The sequence below is a fragment of the Pelodiscus sinensis genome, chromosome 13 (assembly GCF_052426305.1).
Source record: "Pelodiscus sinensis isolate ZL-2025 chromosome 13, ASM5242630v1, whole genome shotgun sequence".
Taxonomy (NCBI): domain Eukaryota; kingdom Metazoa; phylum Chordata; order Testudines; family Trionychidae; genus Pelodiscus; species Pelodiscus sinensis.
This window is the reverse complement of record NC_143064.1, coordinates 343,259-367,969: the sequence shown is the minus strand read 5'-3', so window position 1 is coordinate 367,969 and position 24,711 is coordinate 343,259. Positions and strand designations below refer to the sequence as shown.

At 46.6% G+C, this 24,711-nt stretch overlaps 1 protein-coding gene across 3 annotated transcripts in view; it reads left to right on the top strand.

The window, feature by feature from the left end:
- The window catches only part of TAF1 (TATA-box binding protein associated factor 1), a 137,040-nt gene that overhangs the window by 107,256 nt on the left and 5,073 nt on the right, over positions 1-24,711 (top strand). For all 3 annotated transcript variants that reach the window (XM_075917992.2, XM_075917993.2, XM_075917994.2), the window contains exons 34-36: positions 3,915-3,982; positions 4,065-4,181; positions 21,526-21,651. In XM_075917992.2, coding sequence (XP_075774107.2) covers positions 3,915-3,982; positions 4,065-4,181; positions 21,526-21,651 — 311 coding nt within the window. The remainder of the gene's footprint in view (positions 1-3,914; positions 3,983-4,064; positions 4,182-21,525; positions 21,652-24,711) is intronic.

Sequence of the window (24,711 nt, the reverse complement as noted above, 5' to 3'; positions counted from 1 at the left end):
CTGTAAGCCTCATTGTACGAGGAATAACGCTTATTTCGAAATAAGTCATGTATAGGCACTCGACCAGGGTCATTCTAAGTTATTCTTCCCTGGTGCCTTCTGGGGCTCTATATTGAGATAGGCTTCCCTAATGTAAATGTGCTCTCTCACACTAATTTTGAGACTTTCTTGCAGTGTAGATGTGCTATTTCGGAACAAGCTGTTTTGGAATAACTGTTCCGGAATAGCTTATTTTGAAATAAGTGTGCAGTGTAGATGTACCCTGGGTTTCCAGTACTGCTCCCTCTGCTCTGATTTTCCTGTTTCCTACAAATCTAGCTTCCCTCTGTATACGTGTATACTCTAACTTCTGCAAGGCCACCCTGTGTAACTTCTTAAAAGGATATTGTCAATTTAAAAATCTCACTGCTAGTGGATAACGTTTTACCTACCAGTAAGAAAATAACATCCAAGATTAGAGAGGGGAGTGAATGAGAACTATTTTTGCTTTTTTTAAAAACATTTGGCCTTAGTGCATTCCTTTCTCGCTGTTCCTCCCCGTCAGCCTCCCTGGCTTCTGTAGGGCTTTCGTATGAATGAGACCAAATGCTTTCTAATGTTTGATCACAAAAATCACAAATTCAGGCAAGTGAATGATCTGAAATTAGTTGTAACTTCTTGTTTTAAATTGACGAACTTCATGTTGACAGTATTTCTTTGAGTTTCTGCATCCAATATCTGTTAACTTCCTGGGAAGTATTAGGCCATTGAATAACTCTCTAAAGCAGTGTTTCTTAAACTTTTTAAGACTGAGGAACCCCAGACGATAATTTTTTTTTTATGGGGCACACCAAGGATTTTTTTTGTTGAGCAAAAAAAAAAAAAAAAACTTGCCCCTTTAAGGGCAGCCATTTGTACTCTGTTCTCTCCACATACGGTGACCGTATTTTATGAACCAAAATTAGGGAGACATTAGCCACAACCCCTGACCTCTGTTAACTATGCCCCGACTCTCGGGGTCAAGATGGACACATGACCAGAAGTAAAAGGTGTTATGTGTCACCCCCCCCCCGTCTAAGAACTTTTCCCATCATCCTCTTACCAATAGGGATGAGTTTGGCCCCCACCGAACCCCCCCTCAAACCCAGTTTGTATCACATTAACTTGAGGGGAGGAGAGGCTGGGGGAAGTGTTCCCTCTAAGAGTTTCCTCCCATGAGCAGAATGAATTTTGTGTTGTGCACTACTATTGAATTCATGTGGCTTGTTTAGATGTGCCACTGTGGCACCCAAGTTGTTGTTGTTGTTGTTGTTAAATATCTTATAGACCTCTACCTTTTCCCTCTGCTGCCGTGTCTCCTCCCCTTACTCAATCAGCTCCCCTGGTGCCTGCTGCCCCCCAACCCCTCACCCTCCTCTGCTGTCCTAACTCCTGCCCTTCTCACTGTCTTTAGCCCTCGTGGGACCTGCTTCTGCACCAGCCCTTCTCTCCCCCCCTGTGCCCACTCCTCCAGTAGCCCCACTCTGATCATGTGTAGCTACCCCTCCTCATCCCCTCTAACACCTCCCTCTACATACCTGCCCTGCCTCTCTCCTCTGGTGCTGGTCCCTCCCCTGCAGGTGTCTCCCCTTCTGCTTCACTCCTAGAATCCCGTGGCACCTGCACTTTCCTTTAGCCCTGCACCCTCCTGGTGCCTCCCCTTCCCTCACTGCCCCTGCCCCTCTTGTCCTCTTTTTCCCTGATGCCCATCTACGCACTACCCTTGCCCCAGTTCCTCTCATGTTCCTCTGTACCGTCACACATGACTTGCTCCATCCCCTCCTTCCTCATGCCCACCCCTCCTTTCAACCCTTCTCCAAGCACATCCCCCTCCCCTTCCAGCTCTATGGTTCTATGATTTTATGAGGGAGGAAGAGACCTTAGAAGGCCATCAAGTCCAGCCCCCTGCCCAAGGCAGGACCAATCCCAATTAAATCAACCCAGCCAGGGCTTTGTCAAGCTGAGACTTAAACACCTCTAGGGATGGAGACTCCACTACTTCCTAGGTAACCCATCCCAGCGCTTCCCCACCCTCCTAGTGAAATAGTTTTTCCTAATATCCGACCTGGACCTCTCCCACTGCAACTTGAGTGGACCTCTTGCCCTCAGTGCCCCTCTCCCAGCATCATCCTGTCCCCTCCACTCTCCCACTCCCACTGACACCTTCCCTCCCTCCTGCCTTTTTCCTCATTGTCTCCACTTGTCCCCCTGGCATTTATCTCTCCTCCACCGTGCCCCTTGGTGCCTTCCCCTTCTGCCTTGCCCTGCCCCTCTCCTGTCAGCACAAGCCCCTTCCTCTCCCCCACTCCTTCCTCCTAGTTCTCTACGGGCCCCTCTCCCACCTTTTGCCTTCCAGTTTGTGGGGCTAGAGTCTGTGGTCAGGCCCCAGAAGTCCCCGCAGCCCTGGCCCCAGCTGCTTCCGGGGCAGGACCGCTTGCCACGCCTGGAGCTGGGCTGCCCACGGTGCTAATTTTAGTGCAGTCCGGTTCCAGCACCAGCTTTGGCTCCCATTAGGAGGTACATGAGGAGGGAGAAGAGAAACCCCTCCATCCTGCCAGACCCAGCTTGTGGAGTGCGGCAGAGCCAGCGGGTCTGTGCACTGCCACTCGCCCAGCAGAGTAGGAAGGGGCGGGAGGAGAGCCATGCAAGAGAGCGCACCGGCAGAGCCCGAACGTACCCCGCTCTGCAGCACTCCATCCGGGCTCTGTGTGCTCCCTGCTGGGACTCCGGCGGCTGATCCCAGGAGCAGCTTGCTGGGTTTGATGCCCAACCAGTGGCACTAGTGGTGGCCGCCTGTGGATGGAGGAGGCTGGGCTGGCGGCTGCACACAGCGGAGGCAGTCCCGCAGCGGGAGGGAAGGGCCCCGTGGGGTTGGGGTGGGGGGAGGGGAAGGGTTGCCAGACGGCGGCACATGCTGCACGTGAGCTTGGAGCTCTGGACACTGTGCCCCACTGGCAGCAGAACCAAGGGAGCTGCTTAGGTGCTGGGTGGAGGCGGGGAGTTGCTGCTGTGCTGCACTAGTGCTGGGTGTCTTTAAATCTGCAACTGTCCTGGAAAAAAAGGGACGTATGGTCACCATGTCTCTGCGGCACACCTCCGACTGCCTCACGGCACTCCACTTTAAGAAACACTGCTCTAAAGAAAGTGAGTGGTGGTAGCTCCATTAGTTTGTCTTAAAAACTGGCTTGGAGACATATTGCAATGGTAGACCGACCTAACGGATCTTTCCCATTGAGTCTCTTGCCTTTGTATGAAAGGAGTAAAAATGTGGTCCAGTAGGAGAGGCGCTCTTTCAAATTCTACCCACAAAATACACTGAAAGAGAGCTGCTCGCAGCAGATTTAGTTTAAATTATGAGTGTCTTTTCTCAGCTTTGTTGAGCTGACTGTACTAGTCCCCTTTGAATAGGGATCCTCAAGTGAAGGGGGAAAAAGTTGTGAAATTTACTCTTGTGGCACCAAAACAAGACTTCCCTCTTTCCTTTCTTATGAAAGTTAACAATGTTGACTTTTACATTGTAATTACTGGACATTTGAGTTAATCTCACTGAGATTAATGGGTGTAATTTACACTTCTCAGATCTTTTCTGACAGACACTCCATAGATTCTCTGCATTAGTTATTTGTCTTGCATTCTTTGCAACCATAACAGCTAGAGATTATTTAATGTTCTCTAATGTCTCAGTCTTCAAGTTAGCAGCTGGAGAGAGGAGTGGACATCTGGATTCTTTGCATGAATCCCAGCCCTGCTGTAGTTTTCCTTTAACCACAAAAAAATCAGAAGACAGATTGTGGGTCTGTTTTGTTTCATGGGCTGTGTTTAAAAAATCAGTGTGTCCAAAATGCCAGCACTGAGGAGAGCTCAGACAACATGAGAAGGTGTCATTCTCGTTGCAGGGCCTGATAGTCAGTACACAAAAACGGCTCAGGAAATTGTGAACATCTGTTGCCAGACGCTGGCTGAGGTATGTGGTCTAGTCTGTTATGATCTCTCTGTGTAGTCAACTTCTGTTTGTTAAAAACTTGACAAGCTTTCTTTTTTCTTAGTATGATGAGCATTTGACTCAGCTTGAGAGAGACATCTCTACTGCTAAGGAAGCAGCACTGGAGGAGGCAGATTTGGAAAGTCTTGACCCTATGACTCCTGGGCCCTACACACCTCAGGTGAGTCTGAAGTGAGGTTCTGTGCTTTTTTTAGTTCATAAATATGTCACTAGGTGGCTAGTCCAGAAAGGCCTCCTGCTCTCTGTTCTTGTTTCCTGGAACACTTTGGTTTTAGTAAGGATGAGTTCTGTATTGGCTCCTGAAAGATGGACTGAATGATTGAATAGTTAGGAAATCATATATACCAAATAGATATTAGATTATCCAGTTTGTTTCCCAGAGCAAGTGCAGGATTATTCCTAATGATGCATATGTACTAATGTTTGTCTGGATTAGCTGTAAAAGTTCTGTTAGAAGCCCCTTCACATACATTGAGGAGACTGTTTGACAGCCAAGTGCATCTGTCAGCAAGCTTCCCTCAAGCTTAAATGTCATAATCATATTGCTCTTAGTTACAATCCTGTGTACTCACTGATGTCTTCCCTTCAAATACTTCTACTGTTGCATTCCCATAGTTGTTGCTTAGCCAAGCATTACCTATTAAACTCTTAATGTGCATAAAGCAAACCCTTCGGCCTCCTAGACATGTTCCAATTTGACTAATAGAATTCCTATGTAATTCCAGTTATAGTTGAACCAGAGCTATATAAAGAGCACGATTTCTCTCTAGCTCTGATGTGTGATGCCTTTGTGTATGCAGTCTAAAACTGCATTGGTCCTTTCTTCAAGTGATTGCTCATATGCATTCCAATATAGGTATGTGCGCGCAGCGTGCACGCGCCGTCGGAGTCTTTTCCCTCAGCGGTACCCTTAGGGCCAGTAAGGAGCCCTCTGGGGTGGCGCCGGTATACCAGCCCATATATATCCCTGCTGGCCCCCTCACTCACTCAGTTCCTTCTTACCACCGTGATGGCCGTTGGAACAACCCTCTGCTCCTCAATGTGTTCGTTGTCTTCATTGTTTGTGGGCACCACCCTAGATTCCTGAGCACAGAGAGCCTCTCTGCCCAGCTTCTGGTTTCTCACGATACGGACGGCAGTCAGGATGCTCCAGAACTTTCCCGTGACCATGCCTGGACTTGCATGCGTCTACTGGGCCTTGTGACCCCTGCGCTTATGTAGTGCAGCACGCCAGACTGTGCATGCGCCCGCTACAGATGTGGCTATCGTGAGTCCACAACCCAGTCGTCCACTCTTGGGACAGGGTGCTGACAGTCCCTGCCCCCATCCTCCTTCCATTGGGGTGGTTGACCCACCAGGCAGAGGTCTGTGCAGGGGTCCCATTCTCCTGACCAGTCCTGTCCATCCGACTGGTCACGGACGCGTCGGACACGGGCTGGGGAGCTCACTTAGGAGACCTCTACACGCAAGGTATGGTCTGCAGACAAAACCTCCCACCACATCAATGTCATGGAGCTCCGGGCAGTCTGATTGGCTTGTGTGGTTTTCCTTCCCCACCTGAGGGGCAAGTCTGTCCTCATTCTGGCGGACCACACGACAGCGGTGATGTACATAAACAAGCAGGGTGGGGCCTGTTCCACTCGCCTGTGCTTGGAGGTGATCTGCCTGTGGGACCTCTGCATCGGGGCAGACATCCACCTATCTCCTGGGCTCCCAGAACATCCTGGTGGACAGGCTGAGCAGATTGTTTGCAGGTCACAAGTGGTCACTGCGCTGGGATGTAGCCCATTCCATTTTCCGTGTGTGGGGGTCTCTTCCCTGGGGCTGGATTACCCAATAGGCAGACTAAGCATGTGCTTAGGGCACCAGCAAAATGGGCACCAAAAAAGGTTTTGTGCTGTGTGGTGTTGTGTGTGTGGTGTTTTTTTTTTAAAAAAAAGAAGTGATATTTGATATTTCAAAAAAGGCATTGAACTAGTCATCATGGGAAAAATCGGAACTCTGCAGAATGCTCTTTCTCAGCTGAAAAGAATAAAAAACCTCTCAGAGAACAACAATTTGTCAAGACAGATTTGATTCACTTTCTCTATTGTGTATGGAAGTGGACATGTTTTGAGTCAGCTTTGATGAACTTCTCCAGAATTTTGCAATCAGAAATCTAGAATGAAGCTATTTTAATTTCAGCAGACATGTAAGTTTTGTGTCATTTCGAAAAATAAAATTTTATTTTACAGTATAGTATTGTTTTTATTTTGAATTACATATGGGGGGCACCATAATCTTTTCAGTGCTTAGGGCCTCTAAAGGTCTTCATCCGGCCCTGCTTCTCCCCCTCCCTCCCCTGCCCCCTCGGATCTGTTCGCCACAGGGCAGAACAAAAAGTGCCCATGTTTCTGCTCCCTTGTGGGGCAGGGTTCCTTAGGGGATGCTCTCTTCCTCCTCTGACTGTGGGGCCTGTTGTACTCCTTCCTGCCTTTTCCGCTAGTTCATGAAACTGCGGGAGTTCAGGGAGTCCCTGATTCTAATCGCCCTGGCATGGCTCAGGCAACATTGGTTCTCGACCCTCCGCAGCCTCTCCTGTGAGAGGCCCGTATCCCTCCCACTGGTCCCAGACCTGATACCCCAGGACTTGAGCAGGCTCCGCCACCTGGACATGCAATCGCTGCACCTGACAGTGTGGAAGCTCCGTGGTTAATGGCAAAGGAGCTCCAGTGCTCTGAACGGGTTCAGGAGGTCCTCCTGGGTAGCAAAAAACCCTCTACCAGGGCCACGTATCTGGCTAAGTGGAAGCGGTTCTGCTGTTGGGCTTCCCAGAAGGGGGTGCACCCAATGTGGGTTCCAATCCCTCTGATCCTTGATTACCTGTTGGACCTTAGATTCCAGCATCTTTCTTCCTCCTCCATCAAGGTTCACCTAGCAGCCATCTCGGCCTTCAACTCGGGGGGAAGGGGAGAAAACCCTATTTGCTAATCCAATGGTCAGCAGGTTCCTGAAATGGCTGGACAAGCTCTATCCCCCTGTCCACCAGCCTGTTTCCCCAGTGGGACCTAAATTTGGTTCTCGACAAACTTATGGGTCCCCATTCAAACCGTTAGCAATGTGCTTCCTCCTCCACCTATCTTATAAGGTGGCTCTCCTGGTGGCAATACTTCTGCCAGGTGGGTATCTGAGCTCAGGGCACTCACATCAGATCCCCCCCCACATGGTATTCTTTAAGGATAAGGTTCGGCTCCGCCCTCACTCAGCTTTCCTGCTGAAGGTGGTGCCGTCTTTCCACACCTCTCAGGACATCTTCTTGCATGCGGTTTAGGGTAAAAAACTGGCATCTGGGCAAGAGCAGGCTTTACACACTCTAGACATCCATAGGGCACGAGCCTTTAATTTAGACAGGACCAAACCGGTCCGCAAGTCGCCATAACTTTTTGTGGCTATCGCAGAGCGCATGAGGGGTCAACCCGTGTCCACCCAGCAGATAGCCTCTTGGATAACCGCCTGCATCAGGGAGTGCTACACCCTGGCGGGCGTTTTGGCTTTGCCCCTTAGAGCCCACTTCACGAGGGCGGTGGCCGCCTCCACCGCTTTTGTAGCACAGGTTCCATCCTGGACATCTGCAGAGCTGCCACATGGTCCTCCGTCCATATGTTTGCCAACCACTATGCACTGTCGAATCAGGCCAGAGGGGATGCTGCCTTGGGCAGGGCGGTCCTCCACTCCTCTGTAGTTTCATTGTCCAGCCCGTCCTTAGGTTCTGCTTTGGAGTCACCTGTATTGGCATGCACATGAGCAATCACTCGAAGAAAGAATGGTTACTTACCTCGTAACTGTGATTCTTCGAGATGTGTTGCTCATGTCCATTCCAAATCCCCGTCCACCGCCCTTTATCCGGAGTATGCTGGTAAGAAGGAACTGAGGGGGTGAAGGGGCCAGCAGGGGTATATGTGGGCTGGTATACCGGCACCACTCCAGGGGGCTCCCTGCTGGCCCTAAGGGTACTGCTGAGGGAAAAACTTCTGACGGCATGGGCACGCTGCGCGCATACACCTATATTGAAATGGACATGAGCAACACATCTTGAAGAATCACAGTTACGAGGTAAATAACCATTCTTTTTGGCACCTATATCACTTTCTGTACAAATTTTCTGTTCCTTAGATCTGATTGACTCCCATCTTGGTTTCTATCACCATTACCACTTTTCAGGTTTGTGTCTGACTTGGAATATCTTCTTCAGGCATTACTCATAGACCAGTCTTCTTTGAACAGCTGTTCTCTATCACTGATGTGTACATTCTTGAATTATCTTGGAAAAACTGGATTGCATTTGAGTAATTCTAAAATTAGTGGATGAAAGGACATGGTTAGGGAAGTACGAACGGCCACGCCAAATCAGCCCAAGATATAGCTAGTCCACTATCCTGTCTCAGGCAGTCTCCATTATCAGATGCTTTAGAGCAGTGGGTGGACCCTTTTTTGGGTCGGGAGCTGCTGATCCACAGAAAAATCAGTTGGAGGCCACATGCAAGTGAGATGCAAGGACAGAAACCTCCAAATCCTCCACTGATGTGACTGAGGAGAAAGACATTCCACTTGCACACCAGAGCCTAGGTGGGCTCAGGCTAGTAGATTTTCTGTGCTTCAGCCCCAGGGGGAGACAGCGGGAGGGAAATGGGGGCTGGAGTGCCAGCACAGCCTCCCTAATGCTGAGGGGGAACTGCAAGCCTCGGGGGACAGATGCAGGCAAGCCAGGGGTCGCATTCAGCCCCCAGGTCTTACGCTCCCCACCCCTGCTTTAGCGTAAGGCGCAAGAAATCCTCTAGTAGATAGTAGTAACCTCATTTGAAGCTTCTTCACAAATCACACACATGGTATTGAAAGATGAGGATTTATATCTTATACAGCTTTTACATAAAAATATCCATGGTTTTATTAGTTATGTTGGCGGATGTGCTAGCATCTCTTAATTCAGAGAGAATGTAAGAGCCACTATGCTCCTTTATGGAGTAAACCACATTGGAGTGAGACCGTATGGGTCACTGCCCTAAACAAAGGACACATGCTGAGCTATGTGGGTACAGGGACTTATCTAAGGGTCTGTCTACACAGCAAAGTTATTTTGAAATAACAGCCCTTATTTCAAAATAAATTTCCTAGCATTTACACAGCCAAACCGCTATTTCGAAACAAATTCAAAATTAGCGGAGCACTTACTTTGAATTTGGTAAACCTCACTCTACGAGGATAGTGCCAAATTCGAAATAGCTATTTTGAAATAAGTGCTGTGTAGACACTTATTTCGAAATAGGGGGCCTCCAGCCTTCCCAGGGTGCCCTGGTGGCCACTCCAGCCTCAACCAAGAAGACTTCTCTCCCTTCCCCCTCCCCCGAGCCCTTAAAGGGGTAGACTCTGGCCACACTGCCTGTGCCAGCTCCAAACCTGCCAGCCCAGAGCCAGCAATCACTGCCCCTGACCCAGTGGCCCTAAAACATGAGCCAGCAAGCCATCGGCAGCCAGCCCTCCACTGCTCCCCAGGACCAGTCTGCCAGCTCCCAGGAGCCTGCCGGGCCGAAAAGTAGGCGCCTTCCTGGTCCAGGGAGGAGATCATGGACCTTATTCAGGTTTGGGAGGATGTCCCCAACGTCCATGATCTTCGTACTAGATGGAGGAACACGGCCGTCTATGGCAGGATAGCTGCCAACCTGGCCACCAAAGGCCACATGTGAACCCAGGAGCAGGTTTGCATGACAATCAGGTTGGTCTGGTGAGACCCTCCCCCAACCTTGAGCCCTGAGCTTCCCTTCCCTCTTCTCCCCCTTGCTTCCCCCTTCCAGCTCCCTTCTCCCATGTTTCCCCCTCCCCTCTCTCACCCTCTCTTCTCCCCTCTCCCACCTCCTTTCCCCAGTCTCACCAGAGTTTCATCCCCCTCCTCCCCAGTTTTGTTAAATAAAGAGCGTTTGTATTCATGAAAATACATGTATTTTATTTGACATCAGGAAGGGGGGTTAGGGAGGGGTAAGTGGAAGGACGTGAGGGAGGAATGAGGCACAAGCCCCCAGTGGGGCAGACCAGGGAGGCTTTTAGTGCTCCTCAGGATGGAAGCTCTCCCTCAGGGCCTCCTGGATACTGACACCTCCCCGATCAACATCCCGGATGGCAGCCTGCAGAAAGTGCAGCCAGGCTTACAGCAACGCATCCAATAGAAGCACCAGAGTGCCCAGGAGCAGTTCTGGCTCCATGTTGCAGAGTGCTGTGGTGTCCCGAGTGAGGGCAACCAGAGCACGCAGACACAAAATGCTTTGCTGTCCCTCATTGAGGTAGACAAGAAAGCAGGGAAACCTGAGAACTGGCTGGCCGGGAGGGTCCCTTTAAGCACAGACCTCAGATAGCACAGACCACAGTAAGTCCTGACCTGGTGCCGTGCCGGAGCTGGTTCCGGCCAGCCTTAAATGTGATTCTGTGTCCACTCAGTGTGGATGCGCTATTTCGAAATAGCGTTTTGCTATTTCAAAATGCATTTTGTATGTAGACTCATTATTTCAAAATAAGCTATTTTGAAATAATACTATAGTGTAGACATACCCTAAGAGTAGATTGCAAACACAAGCTGTCTGGGCATGGGTCAGTGTCTGTAACAGTGAGAAGCAGCCAAAATATAGGGAGACAGGACCAGAAAAAGCCAGACGTAGCAAGAAAAGCACTGGTAAAATGGCCCTGAGGAAGAAAACGAGAGCTTTTTGGATATAGTGCTGGCGAGAGCGAGGCTGAGAACTATGAGCAAAGAAAGTGCCTCTGTTTGCTTGACTCTTAATTTGGGAAAACAGAACTTCATGAATATTTTGTGTAAATAATCAGGACTGTCTCAAATAACATCAATTTTCCTTAGATTAATCTGCAAGACCTCAAATATTTAGGCTAGCATTTTTTATTATGTATATTTCTAATCTCTTTTGAATACTGCAAAGTTCTTGGCTTCTAACTATTTTGTGGCACAGAATTCTGTGGTTTGTTATATCCCACAAGAGACCTTGTTTTCAATTGCTTATAATTTTGCCAAACTTAAACTGTTCTATATGAGATTCACCACACCAATTTCTGTCTGTCTTGAACATTTTTTGAAAAACTTCTGTAAAAATAGTTCAGCTATATCCAAGAATGAAATGACAGAAAAATGCATTTTTGCCTATGTTGAAAAATAAAATCAAGAAAATCTTAAGTCATTTAATTGAGAAGCTCTGCTCTCGCCACAGTTTGGAATAAGGCCTTGAAATGTGGCAGGGAGGATCACCTTACTGTAAATAATATACTTTTGACTATTTGTGTGGAAAATTTTTGCAACTTTATTAGTTTAAGCCTTCAAAATAATCTTCACATACTCATAGATATGTGTTAGTTTGGCAGCTGCATTCTCTGAAGATTGTATCTGCCTAGTAGTGCAGGAGCTGAGCAGAACTTTTCCTGTAGTTTCTCCTCTTAGCTGTAATGAGGAACTCCTTTTTTCTCTACAAGGGTATGCTGAGATTCTCAGGGTACAACGTGGTACAGTGGGACTGCTGTGCCACCTTAACTCTTCAGCCTGAGCTATCTCCTGTGATGCTTTGCTGGTGACAAGCAGCAAAGCCGTCCAGGTGCTGCTGTTGGTCAGCCATCACCATGTGGTGGCTCCCACCCAACTAAGTTACATGAAAGCTCTCAACGCCACCCAGGGGTTAGAGGGAAGGAGGCACTAGCAAATTATTCCTGCCTCGCATGCTAGAAATACTATATTATGCTGCTCAAAACCTTCCCTCAAACATTGCTGGCTCATAAATTAGCTCACCATTTGATCAGACACATTAGCCTCAATCTTTCAGGCAACTTCGGTGACTTCTGAAGCTCAAAAGAGGTGAAAGTCAACTTACAAAGCAGATTCTCAGAAGTCCTTATGTCCCACAATGGGTATAACCAATGCTCCAGCTCACAGGGGTACTGACGTCCTGATACCTCCTAAGAATCCCCTATTGCTGAGGCCTTCAGCTAAATAGCATGGAGAAGCCCCTTCTTGTAGCATCTGATTCATAAAGATTGTATGTTTTTCTAAGAGATCTAGTAGTGGAGACATCTCTTCAGTATTGCAGGCAGCATCTTTAGCCCTAAATCAGTCCCCATTGTGGGCTCTGGTACTGCCTCAGGCTCCTGCTGCCTGTTGTAGGCCTCCAGATCCCTTTCCCCAATGATCTCCTCATCTTGGGGGGAACTGAAGCCCCCTTTCTTAAGGAGTCACTACCTGGCTGCTTCTTTAGCAGCTGAAGATGGAAACTTTTCACATCAGAACAGGTTCTGAACCACTGTAGTTAGCACAGAAGTGCCAAGCCTTCCCCTCAATCTCAGGGCACGATTCATCTTCAGACTCCGAGGTCTCCATGCAGGGGTCCTTTGCCATTCCACTACACTTCTCTAGGAACATACCCTGAGAAGGGCTTTCCAAAGCTCAGCAGAAATCCTAAATTCTTCGGGCATAAATATCCTTGGGAACCCTTCCCATTGTGCTTACTGAACCACCATGCCACATTACAGCAACAAATCCTGATGGTACTGTAAGTCACAAGCATCACAGGCTGTATAGAATACCCATGGGTCCCAGTCAATAACATGGGCTCACTTATACGCCAGTAGTTCCAGAAGCATGAGACCAACTGAATGAAGAAGGGCCTCTCAGTTTGGCCAAGTTCTCCTCCTCCTTCCCAGACCTGGTAACGCCACCACTGCCTTCCCATACATAAGAATGACAATACTGAGTCAGACCAAAGGGTCCATCTAGCCCAGTATCCTGTCTTCAAATAGTGGCCAATGGCAGGTGCCCCAGAGGCAATTAATAGAACAGGGAAGCAAGTGATCCATCCCCTGTCACCCATTCCTGGCCTCTGACAAACCGAGACTAGGGATACTATTCCTATGCACCATGGCTAATAACCATTGATGGACCTAACCTCTATGAATGTATCTAGTTCTTTTTTGAACTTTGACATCAACATCCTTTGGTAAGGAGTTCACACAATGCACAGACAACCTATGGAAGAAGAACTACCTTTTATGTTAAATATGCTGCCCGTTAATTTCATTTGATGACCTCCTACTTTTTGTGCAATGGGAAGGAATACATTCTTTTCACTTTTTCCACACTAGTCATAATTTTGTATACTTTTATTATACATAAAAGAAGCTCACGCACAGGGGGATAAGGCAACATGCGCATTTATTGTTAATATTACAAAGTAGCACGCGCGCGCACACACACCCCCACCCACCCACCCACCCTCCCTACACCTACACCTACCTTGCTGATGGAATAATTACCAGTCTGTTGCTCGGCCCAACCTATTGGCCAGATGGGTCAGATGCGAGGGAGGGAGCCTGGTTCTTGTCAGTCCGGACTGATGCTCCACTTGGTCTTTGCAGGACAGAACCCAAAGAACCATACAAGACACCCCATCCTTTATAGGATTTTCCTTCCATGCAAGTCTATGCATTTTGCCTTGTCAGGCCTTAATCAGTCACTTGGCATCACAATCAATCTTCCTACGACACATGGTTATCGAGAAGAAGTTGTTCTCATAGTCATTTGATAGCTGTATGCTGACGACGCCTCTGGGGTGTTGTCCTTCCGGTGAAAGTTGTTATTGGTTTTCTATCAAGGGGTACTTGCCACTAACTTCAGGGTTTGTCAATGTGCCCCAGTAGTCTGTATCTTCAGTGTGCTTTTACTTAGTTGATAATTATTTGGTGCTTCTGAGTCTCCGGCCCCTCCTCTGACCATTTGAGCATGCAGTGGCCTTCACGCTTATATCTCTCCTAAAACATTCTCTCTTGTTCACACAAACAATATGTTTACAGAATTGCAGCATGGAACAAAGGGGTACTTCTAGTCACTTTAACAAAGTTACAAAGTCTTTCAACATTAAACTTCTTTCTATCTACTACAAGGCCTTATCTAACACTAACATCACTATGTAGTACAATATTCCATCCCTTCTCTTTAACATGCTAACATCAAACAGAGCTGGCGCTAAGTTAACAAAGCTGCCTGGACTGTCTATGGCCTACATCTTGTATTTAAGTTTAATCCAAACCTTTTGCTTTGGAAACATTTATTATAACTGACTTCTTAGTTACAAAATTCCAATTCCAGTGCTACATCTTGATCATATCCCTCCTTAGTTGTGCCTTTTCCAAGCTGAGAATTCCCTTTATTTACTTCTCTTCATATGGCAGCCACTCCAAACTCCTAATTTTTTTGCCCTTTCCTGACCTTTTTCCAGTGCCAGGATCTCTTTTGAGATGGTGTGACCACATCTGCGGATAGTATTTGAGATGTGGGAGTACCATGTATTTATATAGAGGCAACAAGATATGCTTTGTCTTATTCTCTATCCCTTTCTTAATTATTCCTAACATTGTTTTCTGTTTTGACTGCTACTGCACATATTGAGTGTTTTCAGAGAAAGCAATGAGAATCAAGTCAGCATCAAGTGATTTTGAAAATCCCACCCTCACCCTACAGGAGCCACTCTGGCACTCCATACTCTAGCCGATTCACTCATTCTTTTCTACACTTGGCCTTAGATGTGTTATCAGTTACATCAGTCTTCAGGGGGTAGCTGAGTTAGTCTGTTACAGAAAAAAACAACAAATGATCTGGGTAGCACTTCGTAGACTAACAAAACATGTGGATGGTATCATGAGCTTTTGTGAGCACAGCCCACTTCTTCAGATGACCGGAGTTAGTGTGTTGGTAATTAGCAGAAGGTGCGCAAATCAGAATTTTTCTCAACCATCCATACAGAGGTATCTCCACTGACTTCTGACAAGTTGTATGAGTAGAATGTCACTGATGGAAGTGACCCTTTATACATTCATCAGCATCTTCTGCAGAATTTTCCTACCAAATCTTGAATCAGTTTGATTTTATTCTGAACAAGACAGTTGGCATCAGCATTGTCAAGTTGGAGATAAGATTTATGTCTGAATCCTGGCCCTAAGTGTTCCTATTTAGCCTTCACTGCTGATTGTATTTTAAAACAGTCATCTACTGTGAGATTAAATAAAAACAATCTGCAGCTCGTAGTAAAGAAAATCCAAGACAGGAGGTCAGTATTTTACACCATTCATTCAGCATGTAAGCATGTTATATTGTGCATCTGAGAAGTGGGCTGTACCCACGAAAGCTCATACCACCATCTATATGCTGTGTTAGTCTATAAAGTGCTACCAGACCATTTGTTTTTGTGTGTGCATATTATGGTTATAGTAGTAGAGTTGCCCCAACACATTCCAGTTTATTTAAAGTTACACTTCTATGTCAAAAGGAGTTTGCTCTGCAAACCAGCCAGGAAAAAACCCACAGCACTAACTATGTTTTATGTAGCCAACTGGCATACCGACAAAGGGAAGTTTATTAGCTGTCTGTGAAAAATGAGATTATGTTCACGCTTAGAGGTTTACAGTGCACTATTTAGTCTTTTATAGCCCCCTGCAGACTAACCATATTATTATACAGACAACTATAGGGCCCCCCAGAATTGAATGAACTATCTAGCAGAATCTCTCTAGTTCTTTGAAGCGTGTCCTCTAATGGGCTCCACTTGGGGTGTCTTGGCACCTTGTGCTTGTAATAGATTTGTAGCAGCAGTACCCCAGCTGGTGGCACACATACAGCAGCCACCTCACACCACTCCAAGCAGTTAACTGGCGTGCATGGCCAACCGTGTCTCTGTTCCTTGTCAGCCATCTTAGGCTGAGGTCAGAATGCTTAGCAGCTTCCTTTCTCCTTTTTGCTTATCTAGAGATTCATATTCTCCATTACTTAAACCCCTTATACATTTGGCTTATGTTTTCCCACTTATTATCCCAATTTGAAAAAAGAATCCCCTTTTATTTTTTATTCCATTCTTGCCCCATGGCCCAGGACTGGATCCTTTCAAGATGCTGGTTTTAAAGGTTGCCTCACTTGCAAGCTATCAGTTCCCATATTAGAATGCCATGCCCAACGTATCTGTTGTTTGGAAGAAACACACGTCACATACGTGCCTGCAGAAAGCTTTCTGTCGGGTCCCTGAAGGCCAGAGACCTCCAACTAAAGTGTCTCCTTATGAAGAAATCACTCAGGCCATCTTTGAACCCAGAGACCAGGATTCTTCTTTGTCTGCAATCTCCAGCAGCAGCCTCAGACCGGGGATCTTCTCAGCCTGCTTTGAAGGGCTCTGCTCCCCAAAATGCAGCTGAATATAGGCTGCAATCATCCTCTCAGAGAGAGCAATCTACAAAGAAATGGTCTCTACTCAAAAACATCCACCCCGGTCCCAATGGCACTGACCACCTTGGTCTGGAAGGCACCGTGTATGTCTGGCACTGAGATGTGCTGAGGGGTCAAAGTACCAGCACAGCCAAGCCCTAGCTTTGGCATACAAACCAAGAAGACCTCTTGCTCAGCACCCTTGGTACTGAAGAAAGCTACAACGTGTTTTCCTACAGCAGTGCCATCCGCCATCCACACACTGCACGGCCTGTCACGGGTACCTGCAGTGTCTGCCCTGATAAAGACTATGGCATCAAGCTTCATGCTAACACAGGTAATTGTCACCCATACAGACCTAGCTCTTGGTACTGAGAACTCTGCTGTTTGGTGCCGACAGCACCTCCATCCATCCAGGTCTGATTCAGCCATCCCAGTGAGTTCCACAGCACCACTCCATGATGAAGAGGAAGGGGAAAAAGTGACTCTCCATAGCCCTCATCATTCCTCTCCTAAACACACACCTGCAACAACCAACATTGGTATTGGCAGACACCTGGCAACTGCCTACTTGGCTATACAGCCTCCTTCATCCTCTGCATGACTGTCTGAATCCCAGCTTGGCCACTTGGGGGAACTGAGTTGATCGGTATTCACCAACCCCATTGTAGTCCTCTTTATCAACAGTATGGAAAAGGCTCAGCCTGCACTAATCCATCCATACCTACTTGGGATCTTAATCTGGTCCTTTCAAGACTTATGGGTCTCTCCTCTACTACTAATGGATGGTGATGTTTCTAGTGGCCTTTACATCCACCAGGAGGGTGTTAGAGTTGAGAGCTCTGTCTGAGCCCCCCATTTGCTGTCTTCTATAGGCAAGGTACATCTTGGACTACATTTGACATTCCTACCCAAGATAGTGTCCCAGTTTCACATAAGTCAATACATCTTTCTGTTTGTGTTCTCTCCAAAGCCACATATGAATGTGCGCCAACAGAGGCTGCATTCTCTAGACCTCCAGAGAGCACTGGCCTTCAACATTGAGGACATTCAGGAAATTGATCCAGCTCTTCATTGCGGTATCTGATCACATGAAGGGTCTCGTAGTCTCATTGCAGTGTATCTTGTCTTGGATTACAGACTGCATCTGCACCTGCTATGAGCTGGCTAGGCTTCCTCCTTCAGTGATCACGGCATACTCAACAAAAGTGCAGGCTTCTTTGACTGCTTTCCTGGCCCAGGTACCAGTCCAGCAGATCTGCAAGTTGGCAACTTGGTCCTCAGTGCACATATTTACCACTCGTTATGCTGTCAATCAAGAGGCCAGAGTCGATGCAGCTCATGCAGAATGGCCATCTAATCAGTGATTCTTTAACTCCGACTCCCCTTCCAGGGGAGAAGTTTGGGAGTCACCTGATTGGAATTGATGTGAACAAGCACTCGAAGAGACAGTTATTCATTTTCTCCTAACTGTTCTTTGGGATTTGTGTTCATTATCCACTCCCCTTCCTTTCTGTCAGAGTAGCTGGCAAGAAGGAACCAAAAGGATGGAGTTGGGTTGGCAGGGTTACATACTGAGCCCCAGGAAGGCACAGCTCCAGTGAGCTCCACAGTTAACATGAAGAGGGCTGCTAAGGGAAAATGTTTCCAACATTCATGTGTAGCCATGTTGCTAAAATGTAGTATTTTAGTGTTTGTATAAGACTATAATAAGCCTTTTACAATGTAATGTGCCTCAGTGTACCCTGCCAGCCACCTTTTCTGACTAGGAGGGAATGGCCTAGTGCCATTGGTAAAGATGTATCAAGCAGGCAGTCTGTCAATGCCAAGGCAGGAACAGACCAGAAGGGTCCTCATGATTCATTATAGTCACCCTTTAAGACTGTTCTCTTTAATTAAAGAGTGTAAGAATTTTTTTGGATTATGGAAGGATTTGTAATAGTAACAGTTGCTTAAATCTTAGGAAGTTTTGTATTAAGCCTGTCTTTGCAAAGGCAACTGTGTAATTCCTGTTTGTGTGAGTGAGGAATGTATGTGTTTAAAGAGAGTTGAGCCTGAAAGCCACCTTAGCATTCAAATGGCCAGAGGAGGGGCTGGAAACTTAGGAGCACCAAATAACTATCAAATGTGCCCATTGTATTTGATGACTGAGGAGGGGCAGATTGATAACCCTGAAGTTGGAAGCAAGTACTCCCAACATGTGAAAATATCAAATCGATTGAAACCACGGTGAGGCAACACCCAGAAAAGTCTTCAGCGGGCTGAAGTTGAATAATAAAAACAATAGCCAAATTGCAACACAGGTTAGTTTGTAATATATGTTAAAGTGACTGATTACAACATAATACAGTAACATCCATAGATTGGCATGAGAAGGGATTTCTCTAAAAGATGGGGTGTCTTGGGTTTATCCTGCCAACAGCCTTGGAGCATCAGAATTGCAACTGACAGAACCTGGCCCCTCCACTCAGGCCCAGCTGAACTTATGAGTCTGTGGCTTGGACCAATTCAATGGCAACTATAACAACTTCTGCAGGACTGGTGTGCATATACTTTTTACTTTGTATTTTCAATAAATGTGGTGCATTGCCTACTCCCCTTAAAAAAAAAAAAATCCTGTTGCTTATAAGCATAATGTTGCAGCTGACTAGCACACCTGACTGTTCATGTCCATTCCAGCACATTGTGAAGAACAACAGTTGTGAGATAGTGATACAATGGTAACCCACACAATTCAACAGGATAGTAATGTTTATCAGAACATTAAGGAAGCAATGGCAGGTAGCCATTGATTCAAACAGAGGGTTTCTTCAGGCAATGAGAATAAGGGAGAATTTGGGAAAAATTGAAGATTCTCTCTACCTTTCTGCCATGACATGCTCACACTGTACCCCCATCCTCGCTTAAGTCTTGTCAGAATTTTAAATAGATCAAGGAATTTGTTTCAGTATTTTTTTCAAGGCATGAGGCTTTAATCTTCTGATTCTGGATGTCATCTTTGAAAAGTCATGGAAGACAGGAGAGATTCCAGAAGATTGGAAAAGGGCAAATACAGTGCCCATCTATTAAAAAAAGGGAAATAAGAACAACCCAGGAAACTACAGATCAGTCAGTTTAATGTCTGTGCCAGGAAAGATAATGAAGCAAGTAATTAAGGAATTCATCTGCAAACATCTGAAAGAAAATAAGGTGATAGGTAATACCAGCAAATATCTGTAAAGAATAAATCATGTCAAACCAAGCTGATAGCTTTCTTTGATAGGATAACAAGTCTCGTGGATAAGATAAAAGTAGTGGACGTGGTATACCTAGATTTTAGTAAGGCATTTGACAGTCTCACATCTTATCAATAAACTAGGCAAATACAACTTAGATGGGGCTACTATAAGGTGGGTGCGTAACTGGCTGGATAACCGTTCTCAGAAAGTAGTTAACAGTTCACAAAAATGCTGGAAGAGCATAACAAGTGGGTCTGTTGGTACTATTAAATATCTTCATCAGCGATTTAAATATTGGCACAGAGAGTATGCTTATTAAATTTGCAGATGATACCAAGCTGGGAGGGGTTGCAAGTGCTTTGGAGGATAGGGTCATAATCCAAAATGATCTGGAGAAATAGTCTGAGGTAAATAGGATGAAGTTTAATAAGGACAAATGCAAAGCATTCCACTTAGGAAGGAACAATCCATTTCACACATGCAGAATGGGAGGTTACTGTCTAGGAAGGAGTACTGCAGAAAGGGATCTAGGGGTTATAGTGGTCCACATGCTAAACATGAGCCAACAGTGTGACACTATTGTAAAAAAAAGCAAACATGATTCTTGCATGCATTCAAAGGACAAGACATAAGAAGTGATTCTTCTGCTCTACCTGCACTGATTGTGTCCAGTTCTGGGCACCACATTTCAATAAAGATGTAAATAAATTGAAGATCCAGAGAAGAGCAACAAGAATGTTTAAAGGTCTAGAGAACATGAGCTATGAGGGAAGACTGAAAGAATTGGGCTTGTTTTAGTTTAGAGGGGGGGACATGATAGCGGCTTTCAAGTATCTGAAAGGGTGTCACAAGGAGGAGGGAGAAAAATTGTTCTCCTTTGCCTCTGAGGATAGGACAAGAAGCAACGGGCTTAAATTGCATCAAGGGAGGTTTAGGTAGGACATTAGGAAAAACTTCCTACCTGTCAGGGTGGTTAAATACTGGAATAAGTTGCCTGGGGAGGTTGTGGAATCTCCATCTGTGGAGATACTTAAGAGCCGATTAGGTAGATATCTATCAGAGATAGTGTAGACGTTGCTTAGTCCCTGCTGTGAAGGTAGAGGACTGGACTCGGCCTCTGAAGGTTCCTTCCAGTTCTAGTGTTCTATGAGTCTGTCGGGGTGTCTTTGGCGTTGCACCTTTACAGGACAGAGACCGTTAGGGCCTCTCCCAGATTCTCTGTATCCTTTGCTAAAAGTGGGGGAAGTGTCAGCCCACTTCCACTCAGGCTTTCAAAGTGGATTTCTGGTTGTAGCTTGACATGCTGTGAAGTGGCTGGGATATGTTCCTCTCTCATAGGCTGACAGCTCATGCCTCTAGAGCTCTGTCTACTTGTATAGCCTTTCTTGAGGATGGCTTGATAATAGAAATCTACAAGATTGCAAGCACTCAGTTCATACCTTTACCAAACATTACGCTGTCCTATCTGCTTCCAGAGCTTGACACTGCCTTCGACAGTCTCCCAAAATGTCTTGGATTTATCATCTCAGTACCTACCTTCATATTGAGATGATGGTTGGGAGCCTGCCTGCATGCTCTTGCATGGGAATGCAAAGTGCCATTATGCACAGATGCAGACTAGTTGCTGTCTCCGATGGAGAATCCATGGGCATGCACGTGTCTTACTCCCCTTTTATTGCTGTTATCTGTCGATTTTACAGTTTGGTAATTAGATGGTTCATATTAGAATAGCCAAAAAGTTAAGGTTTTTTACTGTAACTTAGTGTGGTACTAAATATTTTTGTCCTTTTATTTTATACCCTTTAGTGTAGTGTGTTTGTCAAAATATTCTTTCTTCCTTTTCCTTAGGAGTAAATGACTTACCGTAGTTTAGTTATAAGGTGTTTGATAATGAAAGCCACGTTGCACACATGTATTTTGTGTTTAGTTGTGAAAATCATGAACTACTGGCTTGTGCTAGAGCTCCAAAGTTTTGGTCCAGCCCCTGAAAAAGTAATAACTCTTGTTTCTTATTACTTTAGCCACCAGATCTATATGATACCAACACATCTCTCAGTATGTCACGTGATGCTTCAGTCTATCAAGATGAGAGCAACTTGTCTGCTATGGACACTCCCACCACGACCCCAGAGAAGCGGGGGACACAGGTCAGAAATCTCCTATTTTTCATGTGGTAGAGAGTTAGGATTTAGAAGTGATTTATTGGAAGGAGGTGATTAGCTTGTGGGCGTATGAAGACAGACATATTTGTGTTTTCCTAGCAGAGAGGGGGTTAGGTGTGGTTAAAAACCACCTTTCTGTCTCAAGAATGGATAACAGAATGGGACTTGTTTTCCAGCCCTTTCCCTGGAGAGGGAAGATGGGAAGTTAAAAGGCTGTCTCTGCTCTGGTAGTTGATGCGGTTTTTGGTATTATGCCAGATGTGATAAGTGGAGACATAGTGATAAAAGGGTTCCAGGATTAGTGAATTGGTTTGTGGGGCTTTGTGGAGGCTGAGGAATAGTCAGTTGCTTCGAGCAGTTTGAGAGAGTTGCTTTCTTGCATCTTGGTTGCTACAGCAGAGAGAGGAAAAACTGAAAGGTGGCAACTGGGAATAAGGATTGGTGAAACTGACTGCTGAAAGAGAATGTCTAGGGCCAGAGACCCTCGCTTGTACTCCTCAGGACAGGCACACGGTAACTCATGGTACAAAGGCCTGGTGTTCCGACGAGGGATGTTAATACGTGTTTAAGTAAATGTGTTACTGCTGAAATAGTTCATACTTACGAACATGACCAGAGTGTTACATATGGGGTGGGTGGTATAGTGCGTGCTCTGGCTCCTGCCTACCCCAGCAATGTGTAAAGGGGGAGGGGAGAGCTGGGACGCACAGGGAGCTGGCGTGTGACCACAAACATTAACTGCTGAGTCCAGGCTCATCAGTTAACTGAGTACACTGTTTTCACATCCCTAGTTCAGACGCTCTCTAGTTTTGATTAAGGCACAGAAAAAAATATACAGCAGGTTTGGAAGACGTTTTAAATTGTGGCAGCCCCAAAATGTGCTGGGTACTGTACAGATGCATAGGAAGAGGGGCACTGCTCTGAATCCTGTTGTACATGGCAAAAATGTGCCGGCATAGCTGTGTTGGCTAGGAGTGTGAAATAATGTGACTAATAACTGCTTAGTTATAAAAACCAAACCAAACCTGGTATAGATGTATTTATGCTGATGGAACAATTTTTCTGTGTTGCTTATGGATGTGGTGTAACTGTGCTGGCAGAACTTGTTCTGGCTTAAGCTGCACCTACACTAGGGCTACGTCTACACTGCAGGCTTTTTGCACAAGAACAACCATTTTCATGCAAAAACTTGCAGAGCGTCTACACTGCATGCGTGTTCTTGCGCAAGAACATTTACAGTACAGCCTTCTTCTGGAAGAGTTATTCCTCTCCCCACGAGGAATAAGCCCTCTTGCACAAGAAGGCAATGTAGACAGGCAACATGAATTTCTTGCGCAAGAAATGGCTAAAATAGCCATCAGAGCTTTCTTGCGCAAGAGAGCATCCACACTGCTATAGACGCCCTTGCACAAAAGCACATGGTAGTGTAGACATGGGCTTGTGGAAGTCCTTTTGCACAAGAACTCTTCCGCAGAACAGTTCTTGCGCAAGAAGCCAGAGCAGTGAGTCTGAGGTGGAGGCAAAGATACCATGAGGGAGCGAGAGAGTGGGGAGGACCGTGGGATCCTCAGCAGAATAAGAATTTGAGTTCACTTGTGGAAGAGAGTCTGATATCCGTGGTGGTTGCTTTTCTGAAAATGCTTTCTACTGGGCAGTGACTAGTACAGTGATTCTCAAAGTGTGTGGTCCATGGCTGCCTTACATGCTGGCTGTGGCTCAGGGGTCAGCCCCCCTGCAGTGGGGAGCTCATGCTGTCACTCCAGCCCTGTGGAGGGTCCCCATAAGGTTGGAGCACCAACACTGGCTTTCTGCTGCAGTGGGGGAGCCCCGAGCCTCGCAGGCCAGATCCAGTTCGCAGGGGGAGCAAGTGGCTCTGGGCACTGCCGCTCCCCCTCCCCTCTGGCTGGGGGAATAGCAGTGCAGTGAAACACTGCCTGGAGGCTTTCCCTGTTTCTTCGATTGGCTGGAATCTCAGCCAGTGGGAGCAGCAGGAGGCTGAGCCTGGGACATGCTGCCTGGGAGTGGCGGGGGGGGGGGGGGTACAAAGATAAGTAAGCATTCCCCATTCCTCTGCCCAGACCTCACACACTCAGCCCCCTCATGCATACTCCCTACCGAGACCCAACACCTGCAGGCTGCTTCTGCACCCTCCTTCTTGGCCAGACTCCCCGCCCTCACCTGCACCCACTACCCACCCATATTTCCACCTCTTGGCCAGACTCCCCCCCCCCCCCCCCCCACTTCTGCAGCCTACCTCCCACCCAGACCCTGCATCCCCATCCATTGGCAGCACCCTTCTGTGTACTGAGCCCCTCACTTTTGGCCCCATTCCAGAACCTGGTGGAGGGGGCACAATATTCACTAGCTCTGGGACTCTGGAAGAGTTAATCTGGCCTGTGGAAAACCCTGAATCTCTGCTCCCTCCATGGGGCTGCAGGGGAAGGGAAGTGAGATGACTCAGTTGGGGACCACATCAGTGAGATTTGGGGGCTGGGGTGGTGGGTTTTGCTTCTAGCTTTTGTGTGTCTCCTGATTGGATTTTTTTGGTGGATCAGTGGCACCCGAGCCAAAAAAGATTCCCCACACCTCAAGTTTGGTAAACTAACATGATAAAGTTAAAGCGCTGAATCTTTTTAATGATTTTGATTAATAGCATTTCCTTTCTGACTGGTTATATAAACCCCTTATGTTATAGCTGCGTATTTATGTTTTTATGGTCCAGTAGCCCAACAGGAATAATTTAGTAGGCATTTTGTCGTCATGGGTGGTTGGCTGGTGGTCCGTGGAAAGGTTTATGTTGAACGGGATGGGCTGTGGTCCAAAAAGTTTGAGCACCACTGGTCTGGTACATGTGGGAGTTCATTGTGTCCTCAAGAGTTCAGCATCTCCTCCCCAGCCCATGTAGCTGACCTAAAGTCTGCTAGAGCCTGCTGACTGTCTATGAAAATATCCTAGGAAAACTTGTAGTTTGTCTAGTGGCCCACTCTGTCATTAGCGAGGAAAGCTTTGAAAGCCTGAGCTTCTCTTGAACTCCTCAGGGAAAGT